The sequence below is a fragment of the Agelaius tricolor genome, unplaced genomic scaffold (assembly GCF_023055355.1).
Source record: "Agelaius tricolor isolate 1412-34295 unplaced genomic scaffold, bAgeTri1.0.p SCAF_11, whole genome shotgun sequence".
NCBI classification, from domain to species: Eukaryota; Metazoa; Chordata; class Aves; order Passeriformes; family Icteridae; genus Agelaius; species Agelaius tricolor.
The window spans coordinates 28,576,248-28,592,346 of record NW_027269271.1 but is presented as its reverse complement, the minus strand read 5'-3'; the positions used below and the strand labels follow the sequence as shown (position 1 = coordinate 28,592,346).

Genomic DNA, 16,099 nt, shown 5'->3' with positions numbered 1-16,099 from the left:
TGAACAGCATGTCCCAAACTGTCTTTCCTTCTATTTCAATCGAAAACAAGATCATCTTTGCATGTAAAAGTCAAGAAAAACAAGTGAAGACAGCTCCAAGCTCTCAAAAATTGTGACAGGAGAGAAAAACACAAACACATTATAAAATAACTTGGAATAGGTGACTGGATGTTCAAAGAAACAAAACTTCAGCAGAAGTTATATGGAAAACAAAAATGAAAATACCCATTTTGGGTCAGGGTAGTAAAAATACACATTATTGTGGCAAAATGTCTGGTTCCTACCACGGCTGGTGGCTTCTGGCTCCGGAGGAAGGTGAGGAGGTGCTGGCTCCAGGGGCAGCTCCTGGCAGCTCCCTGGGGCTGCCGTGGAAGGTTTGGGCTGTTTGATCTGGCTGAGGACCTAAAAGCAAAGCAGAAGCAAGAGAGATCAGTTCTCAGTCCCCACCATGTGGGGAGGTCACTGTCATCAGCTGTTGATCACTGAGCCTCACTAAATCCTCCAAATCAGCGGGAGGACAACAAGCAATTCCCACAGATTTAAAGAGGAGCCAGTAGTTTTTTACATTTCCATCAATGAAATTATTTTAATGTCTTCCCAGCTGATCCCTTCCCCCCAAGAATCACTCAGTCTTTAACCAAATCAAGCCCTCAGAACCCTCCCTTGCTGGTTAACATGAAGACACAGACATTTTCCTGGACACACATACATTTTCTGGGAGCTGCTCCTCTGCCTCCTGCTCATCTGCCACCGCTGGTGGGTCAGATTTACACTTCACATCCTAAAAAGTCAAAAAAGAAAACAAGATGTATTGAAAATGTCTCATTAGCTTCAATAAAATACCCTCCAAAACTCCAGAATGATGATTCTAGGGAAATCCAGTGGTGTTTTGGAGGGACAGGACACAGGGAATGGCTTCCAGAGGGCAGGGATGGATGGGATATTGGGAAGGAATTCCTGGCTGGGCTGGAATTCCCAGAGCAGCTGGGGCTGCCCCACTCCTGGCAGTGCCCAAGGCCAGGCTGGAGCCCCCTGGGACAGGGGAAGGTGTCCCTGCCATGGCAGGGGTGGAACAGGATGGAGTTTGAGGTCCCTCCCAACCCAAACCAGTCTGGGATTCCGGGATTTCTCCATGTAAATCCATTTGTACCACCAAGCAAAGCTGAAGCCCAAACCTTAAATGAGGCAAAGCTGCTGTGAGCCCAGGGAGTATCAGGAGTTATTAAAATATCAGGAGTTATTAAAACCACAGCCCTCAGCTCTGAGGGCATGCAGTGCACAGCAGGGATTATCACAGATGCTCTGGAATGACTGGGACAGCAATTCCCAGGCTGTGTGCAGGGACCCCCCAGTGCCCACAGCAGAAGGGGCTCCAAGTCATCTGCTCTCTCTTCCCCCTCATTTTTTGGCTCTCCTAAATAAAGCAACTGCTTCAAATGCACCCTCCAGCCCCATCAAAAAGATCTCCAACAATGGAACTTCAATCACCAGCTCCTCTTGTAGCCTAATTTATTTCTCTACCTTCGCAATACACAAAAATATATTTTTATATCCTACAAGTGTTTCCAGACAGGTACAGTGCCCTCCCTTGTTAGGTCTTCACTTTGATCCAAGTAATAGTTATTTTTCTTATCCCATATTAAAAACCCCTGATCAACAGCCTAGCTTGCAGAAAAGAAGTACCAACTTCCAAAGATTACCTCAAACCTTTTTCAGATATTCAGAAGTTACTCTGCATCTCAGAAAGAATTTCTATTTAAAATTACAATTTCTACATTAAAAAAGGTAAACAGAATTGTAGCTAACTCAGCTGGGAAGTGCTGGCCTTGTTTGCTGGAGTTTCATTATGCTAAAAGATCCCAACCCCCACAGGATCTTTTTTTTCCCCCTTGATTTTTTTCTCCAAGCTTGCTGTAACTCTGCAACTGCAACTATTATCCAAAAGGATAACAGGAACAAAAGATAAAGGGGTGATCTCATTGTATTATCAGAGGTGTCAGGGGAGGAATGGAAGACTGCTCTGTCATTTTCTGAGAGATTGTTTTAATGAGCAATGAAAAATTACTTCATACTTCCCTTTTTCATTGTGATATGTGACTAAAATCTGAAGCTTCATCTTGCACCACAAGCAAGCACCAGGCACCACCTTCACATCTCCCTTGATCTTTTAACTGTGCTAGAGGCACCTGAACAAAATGAGCACCAAATACACTCAGCATTTGTCAGAAGCCTGCAGCCCAACTGGTTTCATCAAATTCAACCCCTCAACTCCATCCAAAAGCACTTTTACACAGCCCCTCCTCTTTGCCAGGGTTTCAAGGATTTGTTTTCTGTTTGTTGTGATTCAGATTATTGTTCCAAGTTCAAACCTTTAAAGGCAAATGAATCCATTCTCACAAACTATTTTCACTTTGTCAGATTAAATCTTCCAAGAGCATCTCAAAGCCCCATCCACCAATTATTTTCCAAGCACACCTTATAGAAAATCAAATTTCTTCAACCTTCCAGGAGGCCACCTAAACCTCAGCTAACAAACACACAGACTGTGCCTAACACTTCCACTGGCTCCAGTTCAGAAACAAAGTTGTTTTCCTTCCCCCTTCTTATCATCCAAGCCCACAATGATGTCCATTAGAGAACTTTATAGCTTTTAAAGTGATGAAGTGACAACAAAGAGTATGTTGTGAGAGACTGACAAATTTATCAGCGACAGATGAACAGAGAACGATGTGAATTTTTTAACTTTCCTTTTATTACAGCTGTCACTTGGTGAGACATCCTGCTCATGCTTTGAGCTGTACATACTTGTGGAAGATCTCTGCTGATAAGCACATACTTTTTATTTACTCAGTGAACTTGATCTTACTTGTTGACTTTTACATTCCTGCTTTCTCCTGACATGTTTCTGAGACATTCAGTAACAATGGTGAGGTAGCACTGAGGCTCTGGTAGCAGCACTATGCTGTGAAAAACAAGGCACTGTTTTCTTTTGCTTCACTAGAAGACTGCAAGACAAATCTCCCTACCCAAAACCACCAATTTCTGTTGTGCTGCACTGCAGAGTCAAAGTCTTAAAGTCAGTTAAGAAAATACCCTCTCCCTTGGGGCCAGAACCATCAGCACACTCCCAAAACTCAGACCCACTCAGAAATATCCCCCATGCTGTTTTAAAATCCTGATGGTAAGAACATTCTGAAATTGCTAAACTGGCTGTTGCCATTATTTTTCATCCATTTATTCCCCTAAGCCAAGGGCTGGCCCAACTGAAGGCATTGTGGAATGAGCAGTTGGGTCTACAGGAACTCCAACACTTTTCTAAGTGCAGGCCTTTGCCTTCTCTTACCTCTCTGCCACTGCTCTGTTTGGGACAGGCATTTTTCTTTCTTTTTACCTTTCAACCTGTGCCCTTTGGCTCCTTCTTTCTTGCTGCCAACATATTCTGGGTTTCCTGTGGTTCCAGAGGCATCTTCCCTCCACACCTACCTTGGGTTGCTGCCATTTCTTTTTCCTGTTAAATTCATCCCTCCTCTAACACCACTCAAAGAGCTGCACAGCACCATGGGCTGCACCAGAAATTCACTGTTCTGTAACATATTTTGTGTGTTTTTATCTGCTTCAGTCTTTGAGCAATTTCTCCTATTTTACCTTGCAATCCCTCTAAAATTTCTTGCCAAGCTTAGCAAGAACTGCAATAAAACCAGGTGAGTGACACCTGCAAATACATCCAGGGAAAACCTGATTCCTTTCTATTCCAGCCCATCAGAGGAATCTGCACTGTGCTACCAAACAGCAACAACTCAACCTTTTAGTGATCCATTAGGGACATAAATCAATCCATGGCTGATTAATTCTGCTGCTTGAACAGCACATAACACTTCCTAACTCTTGGAATTTGCAGACTCATTAATTAAACACTTACTAGCTGCAGAGCATTATGTACATTCAATTTATAGCTGCAAACCCCAAGACACTCCTTGCAAGAGACGTGATTGAGCAGGAAGAAGACATCTAAGAGGAAAAACATCCAGGAATGTCAGGTTTCCTTAGCTGAGGACACACAGCAAGTCCTGCACTCCTTGAAACTGGAGCAGGCAGCAAAAACTCTCTCAGCAAATCCTGAGGTACCCCCAGCTTAGCCATGTTTACTGTTTTCCATTTAAAATTTTTAACACAGCGTCCAAAAAGAAGAAATCAGAGCTGCAGCCTGAAGGACTTTCAGATTCCTGATAATGCATGATCCTGACCTATCAAACAACAAAAATCTCCATCTGTGTCAATGAGAAGTTCAGTATTTATTACAGTGCACACTGACAGAACCACATTAAAGCACAAGTTATGGCCTTAATGCAGAAATCACTGAGAGCAACTCCATAGCTGTGCTATTCAGGAGGCAAGACTAGATTATGATAATAGACATCTTGGCCTTAGAATTTATGAAGCTATGAATATAAATGAGAATATGATTTACAGACCAGGTTTTTTCTAAAGTTTGTCACACATGGATGGCAGGAGTGGAAACCCAATCCCCTCACTCACCAAGAACCCCCCCAAGAGAGGGCCCAAATGCTATGTAGAAACTCTTATCTTGCTATTTTAACAAGGTTTACTGAGTGCTCAGTTCATGAAAACAGGCTGGGTACATAAAGCTGAGTTTGATTCTGCTTTTACATGTACTGGAGATTATTTGACAAAAGTGCTGCAACACTCCAATAAAAAGGCAGAGAGAACCAATCAGGCCCAGTGAGCCTTCACATTCTGAACTCTAATCATCCTTAAATATTGCCTCAAGTCACTCACAGCTTTGTTGGATTCCTCATCAGTCAAGCTTTTCATGACAACTTCCAAACTTGGGTCTTCCTCACCACCTGCAGGTTCAGTGCCAGAGTGGTCCTGGAGAAAGGATTGACAACAGCTTTTAAACAGAGCTCTGGGCCCCAAAACAGCTAAACAGAAAAATTAGACAGTTTTCCCCTTTTCTGATGTATTTTTTAGACAAGGGGCAGCATGACAAGGTAGAAAGATCCACAATTAAAGCCTCCCAATGGGCAAATGAGGGATGTAATTCTGGGAAGGCAGACCTTGGTCCCAGCTGGCTGACAAAAAGCACCACAAGATATTCCCAAAACTGCCCTTAGGGGTAGCTCTGAAGGCCAGACTAATCCCTGCCAGCTGTGAAAGCTGTGCACTTGGTATGAGGAGCTTTTCTCCAGACCTCTGCCCCATGCTCAGCACGTTAAAGGAGTCCCAGTTTCCTTCACACAGTCTGAGCAGCTTGGGAAAATCATGGAATGGTTTGGGTGACAAGGGACCTTAAATCCCATCCAGTGCCACCCCTGCCATGGCAGGGACACCTCCCACTGTCCCAGGTGCTCCAGCCTGGCCTTGGGCACTGCCAGGGATCCAGGGGCAGCCACAGCTGCTCTGGGAATTCCAGACCAGCCCCTTCCCCACCCTCCCAGCCAGGAGTTCATTCCCAATGTCCCATCCATGCCTGCCCTCTGGCACTGGGAGCCATTCCCTGTGTCCTGTCCCTCCATCCCCTGTCCCCAGTCCCTCTCCAGCTCTCCTGGAGCCCCTCCAGGCCCTGCCAGGGGCTCTGAGCTCTCCCTGGATCCTTCTCCTCTCCAGGGGAGCACCCCCAGCTCTCCCAGCCTGGCTCCAGGCCTGCAGCAGCTCTGTGGCCTCCCCTGGACTCTTTAGGCCTAGAAACAAAACTATTTCTGAATTTTCATTAGGCATTTTACATTTAAGTAAATGTAAACTCAAATGTCTCGACCACCACTGGAGAGGACAAAGCACCTCTGTTCACTGTTGCAAAAAAATACCTAATTCTGTGGCTTTTTGGTGATTGAAACTTCTAAAAACATACTTTACAGCAATTAATATTTAATAGACTGTTTCTGGTGGCTTGCCCACAGTATAACAGCACAACACAAGACTCTGATTTAAGATGTATTTACTGTTTATCACTTCTCATATAACACACACAAAGAGATAAGCTGCAGATAAAGAGATAAGATAAAGATCAAGAGATGAGCTGAAGAAAACTAACACAATAATCCATGGTAACTATGGCACCTTGATATTCCATTGCACAGCCAGGCTGTTTAATATGATCTGACAAGTTACATGTAGGGTGCATGTAAGACACAATGTTAAATATTTATGTGGTATTTCAAAGATATTTGAAGATATCATTTCAAGATATAAGGCTATTTTTTCTTTATTTAAAGAGAGGAAGAGCTGCCAAAGAAAGCAATGTAAACTTCTGTATAACATCACCATATTTGGTTATGTTGATTTTATATAATAAAAAGATACCAGCTAGAAGTAAAAACCTGTATTTACTTATAAAACAAACATAATGTAAATAGTCAGAACTTGCCATTAATGCATGAAACTCAACTCACAAGCTTCTACCTCTAAAGGCAAACAGAGACACACTTGGGTGGAATCTAATGACAGCCAGTTCACCAGAATGTGCCTAAACAAAGCTTTGTGCTTCCTCCTGAAGGCACAAATATTAAACAACAAAGCTGGGAATAAATGCAGGTGTTAAAGATAAGATGAACTCTGTGAATTGTTGAGTAACTTATAAAGCACCAGCTGCACCTGGGACGTGCTGCTGGTGTGGAGGAGAGAAGGAAAAGCCAAAGCTTTGCCCACAAATGACTGAGATCCAAACAAAACATGAGCAGTTCTTGCTCTGTGCAGCACCAGGCCTGCAAGGAGCAGCCACCAGAGGTAAGAGAATCTGGAAAACAACAGCAAGAGGGCAAACAGGAGATGGATGCATCCAGCCTTACCTCCCGTGGCCCCTGCTGAGGGATCCCAGCCACGCTCATGGAAATACCAGGAGTTCAATGCACATGGATTTATTGAGGCAAGACCAAACCCCAATTGAATTACAAAACATCTTTTGCTTTATTAGCTCAGATAGAAATAGAATTAAAAAGCAACAGCGAGGCTAACCGTGTAGTTTATCCTGAAAATTTAGTTACACCGCATTGAGATGTCAAAATGATAACGAGTGCGGTGACTGCAGGGATTCCTGGTGCACAGGGGAGCAATCAGTCTGCACTGGGGCTGAGGTAGCAACAGAAATCACAGAAAACACTGGCAACATCACCACACTGAGATTGGTTTTGCATTTAGGATTACTCCAGGCAGAACTGCCTCAGCACAACCAGCTGAAAGAGGAGCAGGACAAGGTTTAAATTTGGAGGAGGTGGCAAGGTTTTAGTTTGGAGCCTCCTCTTCCTCCTGTACAGCAGTGCCCTGTTTAAGAGCTGCTGTTAATGCCATGCAGGTCTGTCAGGAACAAGCAGATCAATAAAAAAGAGACAGGGCAAAATAAGCCTATTAGGCCAAGTCTCTACCCAACGCATTTTACGACCCCGGGTTTAATTACACAAGGTGCTCAAACTTATCAGGAGCTGCTAATTATGATTAATCTATCCAATTTAGCCGTCTCTAATTAAAAACAACAGCCCACAAACCTTACCTCAATGGCAGAGTGGGAGCCTGAAGGCAGTGGGAAGGGAGTGACAGCCATCTGGTTGACTGCATCTTCACTTCTGCGCAACAAAACAAAACAAACCAAAACACCACGTTACAGCCCAAACCAGGGTGGGCAAACTTCTCCTTGGAGCTGGTTCTGCCCATTAAAAAAAAAAAACACCCTCATCACCATGACAACTGTTTTTTATCATTTTTGCTCTGGTTCCTTGCTCCCCAGCAGATCCCATCCCTCATCTGGGACACACTGACATCCTGTCCTTTGGAAATCCAATTTTGTGTGGATTATCAGAGGATGCAGTTGGATTTTATGGTCCCTACACATACATAGATGTGCTCACACTTAGTTAGCCTCTTTTAATGGTCTCTACATCTGTAAACTGCTTGTTTATAGTTTCACATTCACATTACTGAAATACCTGTTTTAATGTAACAGATTGCTTTTTCTTTTTTTGTTCATTTTTGCTGCAGTCTTTTTTAAAAGCTTCAATGTAAAAACTTGGAAAAGATTTTATAAAATGCAGGGTAAAGAGGAGATGAACACTGATTCTCCCTACATATAAAGTGAATTGTTTTTCCAAAATGCTTATGATGTATGGCATCTTTTTCTCTCTCTTTAAAATGCCTCTGAAGTTGACATCTGATTAATTTGTTTTTTGTATTTAACAGTATTCTGCCTTGCTGATGTTTTTCCTCAACTGCCATTTAAACTGATTTGTTTTCTGGAATTAGCTCTGTGTTTTTTTGGCCTCTGTAAAACGAGACCAGGTAACAGATGACTTCAGTGATATCATTTAAGGCAAATCATCACAGAATCACAGAATGGTTTGGGTGGGAAGGGATTTTAAAACTCATCCAGTGCCACCCTGCCATGGCAGCGACACCTTCCAGCGTCCCAGGGTGCTCCAGCCTGGCCTTGGGCACTGCCAGGAGCAGCCACAGCTCCTCTGGGCACCCTGTGCCAGGGCCTGCCCACACTCCCAAAGAGGAATTTCTACCCAAAATCCAACCTAAATCTACCCCAGGCAGGTTACAGCCATTCCCCCCTGTCCTCTCACTCTGTGCCTTTTCACCAAGTCCCTTCTGCAGCCTTTTTGCAGGAGGGATCTGTGATGCTGCTGCTCCACAGGTACAGCTCTTGGATGAAGGGAAGTGACCTCTCCTGGCTCTTCCAGGTTCGATTTTCTCTCTGCTACACTCCATGTTACTGTGACGTGAGCAGAATCTCTTCCTCTTTCATTTCTGGAATAAACTATTAGACTATTATGTGTTTTAAACACATTTTATGGAAGTGCCTGAAAGAAAAAAAGTCTCATTTTCCCCCTGAAGGGTTAAAAGACATGGGGCTAACATGTTTTGATCACTGAGAAATAACTCTGTGAATCAACAGCTCTGAGCACAGCAGCAAATGGAGTCACAGGCACCTGAAATGATAAATCCTGCAGGCAAAGGCTGGGGAATTCATTTCCTTATCTGCAAGCTCACAGCCACACCATCCAAAGGAGCTGGCTGGGTGCTCCCAGAGCTGCCCTGGCTCCCAGCCTCTGCTCCCACAGCCCTGCAGGAGGGAGAGCCCAGCCTGGGACAGGCGCCCAGCCCTGGATTCCATCGGCATTTCACAATTCCCAAGCGCATCTCACCCCACAGGGCATATTGGGCAAGGATGTTTTCCCTGCTCTTATCTTGGTGAGACATCGATCTCCTTATGGTTGGTGCTTTTCTAACCTACAGGAGTAAATCACCCTGTGATTTTGTGATTTTGCCTTGACTGCAGAGGTTTTCCTGACAATAGTTTATGTGAAGTACAATCAGCATGAAAACCAGCCCCACTCTGCAGCTCACAGTGCAGGCTGCATGCTGTGCAATTAGGAGCAAACATGGAAATAAAGATAGATAGATAGATAGATATTGATATATAATTAAAAAGAATATATATCAAATATATTAAATTATGTATCAAAATATAAATATAAAATTATATAAAATTATATAAATATAGAAAATTATATAACTTTATAAAAATATATAAAGAATATATACATATATTTTGTATATATATTATATTAAAATATAAATAAATATATAAATATATATATTTACTAATTTATCTATATTTTAATATAAATAAATAAGTAAATAAATAAACTATTATATATAATGTTATATATATATATATAAATTACATTTTATATAGATTTTTTTTTTTTGTAAGAAATACCCTAAAAATTGCTAGACACAATCTTCATGACAAACTGGGGTGTAATTAATTATCCAAACTAGTTTTCACTTCATACAGAAACACCTTTGTATTTTTTTACACCAGTGGGGGAAAAATATCTTTATGCAGCTTTAAGTGGATGGCCATTTTTATTTCAAGCAATAAAAAAACACTTATGGTAATTCCCCTGGGAAAAAAAAAAGGCAAAAATATAAAAAACCCCAAGGTTACACAGTGTCACAACTTGTAATCTCCCCCTGCTAGGACTCGTTCATATTTAAATACTTTAATACTGCTTCAAAGGAGAATGCTTCAAAGCAGAATCAAAGTGGGAATATATTTTAAAGTGACAGATCTAATAATAAATTGCTGTTTCTGCTCCCCACTTCCACAAGTGTCCTCAACTAAAATGTGAATTTATTTACGACTAAAAGGAGCAATCATTTTCTTTTGATGCAGAAAGGGGCAGACATCTCAGAAGTCTGAACATCACATTCAAATTACAGTGACTGCAGATGAGCATTCCACATATTTGCCAACAGTTGCTCCAGAACCACCTCCAAAAAAGCTGCTCCCAGTTGCTGGTGCTCAGTCCTTGGGGTTTGAGGTTGCTTGGGGTTAAAGTGTCTAAACCTTCACACTCAAGAGCAAGGCTCCATTCCTTACTACATTTTACTTCTTTCTAGTCTAAACAGGGCCCCTGGACATTCCCCATCCTGTCTTGTAGACCAAAAAAATAAAACTCCTGATGCTCTGCTCCATCTGCACCTTTGCAGCTTAAGCAAAGACAAATAGACTTGTTGCTGACTTAAATACCACAAAAACTGGGTACAAAAGAAGCCTGAAGAGAGCCACAGGCAAATATAAATCCAAAGGGAGCACCCAAGAAGGTGCAGGGAGGAATGAAGGGAAGCTGAAGTTGGGTGCTGAAAGGCAAAACCAAGAGAAATCCCAAATTGCCACTTGGAGGGGCAAGCCCAGCACCTGAGTGATTCAATTCACCACAGGACACCCTGAACTGCTCTCTGGGGGCTCCTGACAATTCTGACACACACCGAGCTCCAGATGTCCTCTGGATGTCTAAACCAAGGGAGAAGAACCTCCTGCCAAAATATCTGCAGCCACCAACGCTGAGAGAGCATCTGGCAACAGCTCTGCAAGGGGCTGAGGGTGCTTTTTGTGGGAATACATCAAGAATCAGAAGGAAAACCCAATAGCTTGCATGAAATGACACAAAAATCTGAGACAGAACAGAGCTGTGGAACAAGGGAATAAATGTTTCTTCCATAAGGTGATACCAGGACATAAAGTCTTGCAGATTGTTGAAAGCTTATAAATATATATGCAAATAATGGTGCAAATAAATGCAATAATAGTGTAAATAAATGTAGAACAAGGGAATAAATGTTTCCTCTGCAAGGTGACACCAGGACATAAAGTTCTGCAGATTATTGAAAGTTAATAAATGTGTATGTAAATAATAGTGTAAATAAATGCAATGATAGTGTAAAAATGCAATAGTGTAAATGTAGAACAAGGGAATAAATGTTTCCTCTGCAAGGTGACACCAGGACATAAAGTTCTGCAGATTATTGAAAGTTTATAAATGTATATGTAAATAATAGTGTAAATAAATGCAATAATAGTGTAAAAATGCAATAGTGTAAATGTAGAACAAGGGAATAAATGTTTCCTCTGCAAGGTGACACCAGGACATAAAGTTCTGCAGATTATTGAAAGTTTATAAATGTATATGTAAATAATAGTGTAAATAAATGCAATGATAGTGTAAAAACGCAATAGTGTAAATGTAGAACAAGGGAATAAATGTTTCCTCTGCAAGGTGACACCAGGACATAAAGTCTTGCACATTGTTGAAAGTTTTTAAATGCATATGCAAATAATAGTGTAAAAAAATGCAATAATAGTGTAAATAAATGTAGAACAAGGGAATAAATGTTTCCTCTGCAAGGTGACACCAGGACATAAAATCTTGCAGAATATCAAAGGCTTATGTTGTCCACATCCTGCTTGTTAAGTTAAAATAAAATAAAATAAAATAAAATAAAATAAAATAAAATAAAATAAAACATCAAGATCTTGTGTTTTCTCATCTTTGTCTTCCCTCTGGAGGCTCCTTTGGAGAAGAGGAGCTGCAGGGAAGCTGCACTCTGAGCAGACTCACTGGGTTTCTGCTCCAAGGCAGGACCTTTGTGCATCTTCCTGAAGAATCTCTCCCACAGCAGCAAGAAGAGTCTTGTCCTGCACTTCCTCTCCTTCCACCCCCAATTAATGGGAGCCACAGGCACAGGGGTATTTTAAATGAACAACTAATGTTCTTATAAACTGCAGCTTAGGTCATCAAAGGTTTTGGAGGAGCCCAAATCACTGAACTTCCTGAACCATTCCTGAGCCTGTTCCCACATGTGTATGACAGAGAGGAGGAAACAGCTCTGGAGAAAACAGGAAAAGTTCAAACTTGCACACACACAGGGCCTGGCAAGGGCTTACTTTGAAACTTTCCCACATGAAAGAACCTCAGCAATCAAAGCAAGTAAAAACAGGAGTTTATACCCTTAAAATATGGCCAATTATGTATGTTTGAACAAATGTAAAAATAATTTCTAATTCTAATTATTTCTAATTATTATAGAAATAATTTTCTAATAATTTTTAATTATTACAGAAATAATTGCTAATATTTTCCTAATTATTATAGAAATAATTTTTAATAATTTCCTAGTTACTATAGAAATAATTTCTAATAATTTCCTAATTATTATAGAAATAATTTCTAATAATTTTCTAATTATTACAGAAATAATTTCTAATAATTTCCTAATTATTATAGAAATAATTTCTAATATTTTCCTAATTATAACAGAAATAATTTCTAATGATTTCTAAAGCATGGCAGTGTTTGAGAGTGGCACTAAACATAAGATGGCACTTCCAGAGGATCTGAAAGAAGAGTCAAAGTCACAGCAGTGGAGTTTATATAGGTTTGAACAAATGTAAAAATAATTTCTAATTCTAATTATTTCTAATTATTATAGAAATAATTTCTAATGATTTTCCAATTATTACAGAAATAATTTCTAATAATTTCCTAATTATTATAGAAATATTTTCTAATTATTAGAGAAATAATTTCTAATAATTTCTAAAGCATGGCAGTGTTTGAGAGTGGCACTAAACATGTAAGTTATCACTTCTAGGGGATCTGAAAGAAGAGTCAAAGTGACAGCTGTGGGGTTTATGTAGGTTTGAACAAACATAAAAATAATTTCTAATTATTTCTAATTACTATAAAAATAATTTTCTAATAATTTTTAATTATTACAGAAATAATTTCTAATATTTTCCTAATTATCATATAAATAATTTCTAATATTTTCCTAATTACTATAGAAATATTTTCTAATTATTAGAGAAATAATTTCTAATAATTTCTAAAGCATGGCAGTGTTTGGGAGTGGCACTAAACATATAAGATATCACTTCTAGGGGATCTGAAAGAAGAGTCAAAGTCACAGCAGTGGGGTTTATGTAGGTTTGAACAAACATAGAAATAATTTCTAATTATTTCTAATTATTATAGAAATAATTTCTAATATTTTCCTAATTATTAGAGAAATATTTTCTAATTATTATAGAAATAATTTCTAATATTTTCCTAATTATTAGAGAAATAATTTCTAATAATTTCTAAAGCATGGCAGTGTTTGAGAGTGGCACCAAACATAAGATGTCACTTCTAGAGGCTCTGAAAGAAGCCACAGCAGTGGGGAGTGTTGAACAGCCCAGACAATCCCCGGCTCAAGGATCTCTCTCCTCTGCACATCCCCATAAATAAGAGGAGATTACACCTGGAAATGGAAGGAGGGGTTGGGTGACAGATTTGTGGCTTCACAATCCCACCAGCAGGAAGCAGCAATATCAGAGCAGGGGCTGCAGTGTGGGAGGGCTCAGGACAGATGACAGATGGAATTTAAATCAGAAAAATCCCTCACTGTTAAAGCATTTCTCGTGGTTCATCACTGCAAAAGGCAATTTTCTTTTAAGGGATAAAGGTAGAGCAAGGAGTGACTCACAGGACTGAGCACAATGGGAGGATGGTTTGAAATCAGTGGAATTCACTTTGAGTCAAGCACTCAGCTATATTTGATCTGCTTATTATACCAACACTGAAGCACCAAACCAGATTAAAGGCAGTTAATTGAGCATGGGAAAAAACACTGAATTTGCTGAATCATAAAATTCTCACTGTAAAAGAGCATTCTGATGTACACTGGATTTCCTATTCCAGATGTAAAATTTAATTATATTGTTCCATTATGCATGTTACAGGGATGGACTTACAACACATGACCAAAACCCACAATGGGTAGAAACACATCTTATTTTGGGACCTGGGGCACAGACACTCCTAAAAGAACCAAGTCCCTCCCTCACATTGTTACCTGGCTAATTCCTGTTGGAGAATCAGAGCAAGAATTTCAAAAGGCAACAAAGACATGACGTCCCTTATTGCCCCTAAAAAAAGCAAAGTGACACTCTAACTGCAAATCTTTTAGATGCTCTTAGAAGCTCAAGTAATTAATGAGACCACTGGGAAACAGAGCTGTGTTAAGACTTAGGTTCTGGAATCTGGCCAAAAGCAACTGTTTTAAATAATCATCATCAACTTAATTGAGGAAAAGATGCTCATGAAGCAGAGTGAGAAGCCTTCAAACATAAGGGGGTGTCTGTGATTCTCACAGCAGCTACTGAGCCGTGTCTCATCAGCAGAAATTCCAGGAAAGGGTGGGAATGCAATTGTAACACTACCTGGGTGTAAAAAAGTGGGAACAGACTTTTATAGCACACGTGGTAAGTCAGGATTTCAGCAAAAAGCCCAAAAGGCTGAGGATACCTTTTATCCTTTATCTTTGTCTAGAAAAAGAAATAAATTTGGGGCTGGAGCTGGATAATCTTTAAGGTCCCTTCCAAGCCAAACCATTCTGTGATTCTCTGAAGTTATTTAATGATAGTTATTACAGCTCTCCCAGAAAGGCTTTTCTGTGCCCAGGAATTTCTGGGCTTCTTTCACAACTGATTAAGGAGTTTATGGAAACATCCCCCTGCCCTGCACATGAACCAAAACAGCAGGAATAGGAAAACCTGGATGCTGTTTCCTGCTTCCAAGGGGAAAGCAGCGTGCTTATCACTCAGCATCCTGCATCTCAGGGAAAAAAGGCCTCAGGGTATCAGAGAGGGCACTTGGAACAGCCCAAAAATTCCACCAGCTTGGCTTTTATGCCCTGAATCAGCTCAGTCAGGACCTTTTCAGGCTGTGGACTGATGTGTTTCTACAAAATTATAATCTACTCAGGTTTTTTTACTGGTGAAATGAGAATATTTGTATTTTGATGAACATGAAGACCAAATTAATTTCTCTCAGAGCTCCTGCAGTCTGTGTCATTTTGCTGTAGTGAGCTGTGGTGTAACACAGCCCAAACACATCCAGAGGCACAAAAAGGCCACAGCTCATGTTTTCACTCAGCAGCATCCACTGGGTTTGTGGTCTGGGCTGGAGGAATGGAAAGCACCAAGACAGACTGGGCTCATGGAACAGGGTTTGCATGAGAAGAGCAAATCATTCTCGTTTGTCCTTAAAATCCACATTTAAGAGAGACAGTCCAATTTGTCTTTGCTAGAACTCGAGCACACATCGAAAAACAAGGGACACTGGTTTTCTCCCCATGTTTGGGGCAGTGCTCCAGGCACTGAGGACATCCTGTCAGTGGGAGAATTCCCTTTTATTGCTGCTCCAGCGCCTGCCTGGGCTGAGCAAGCAAACCCATCAGCTCTCAGGGCAAGGCCAAGAGTTGTGCTCTTGGGAAGATGGAAGTTTACACCCTCAGCAGCAGCATTTAAAAGCAGAAATTGGGGTGGTTTTTTTTTTAATCTCTGAGATGGAAACAAGAATCACCCAATGGTATTTCCAGTATATATTTCTAGTGTCTCTTGAATATTCGAGATGAATTTTTGCCTTGAAGATAACAATTAGGAAAGGAGAATTTTAGCTAAGAACCTACATGGCCTTTGTGTCTCAAAGAGCAGAAGACACACCAAAGATCCAAAAGACACACCAAGGACCCAAAAGACAAACCAAGGATCCAAAAGATACACAAGGACCCAAAAGACAAACCAAGGATCCAAAAGATACACAAGGACCCAAAAGACAAACCAAGGACCCAAAAGACAAACCAAGGATCCAAAAGACACACAAGGACCCAAAAGAAAAACCAAGGATCCAAAAGACAAACCAAGGATCTAGAAGACAAACCAAGGATCCAAAAGACACACCAAGGATCCAAA

The 16,099-nt window shown here is 40.6% G+C and overlaps 1 protein-coding gene across 1 annotated transcript in view; it reads right to left on the bottom strand.

Moving 5' to 3' along the window:
- PATJ (PATJ crumbs cell polarity complex component) overlaps positions 1-16,099 on the bottom strand; it is a 144,993-nt gene that overhangs the window by 34,724 nt on the left and 94,170 nt on the right. The window contains exons 29-32 of the mRNA XM_071435599.1: positions 7,505-7,577; positions 4,798-4,890; positions 710-781; positions 285-402 (exon numbers count right to left, since the gene is read on the bottom strand). Of these exons, the coding sequence (XP_071291700.1) occupies positions 285-402; positions 710-781; positions 4,798-4,890; positions 7,505-7,577 (356 nt within the window). The remainder of the gene's footprint in view (positions 1-284; positions 403-709; positions 782-4,797; positions 4,891-7,504; positions 7,578-16,099) is intronic.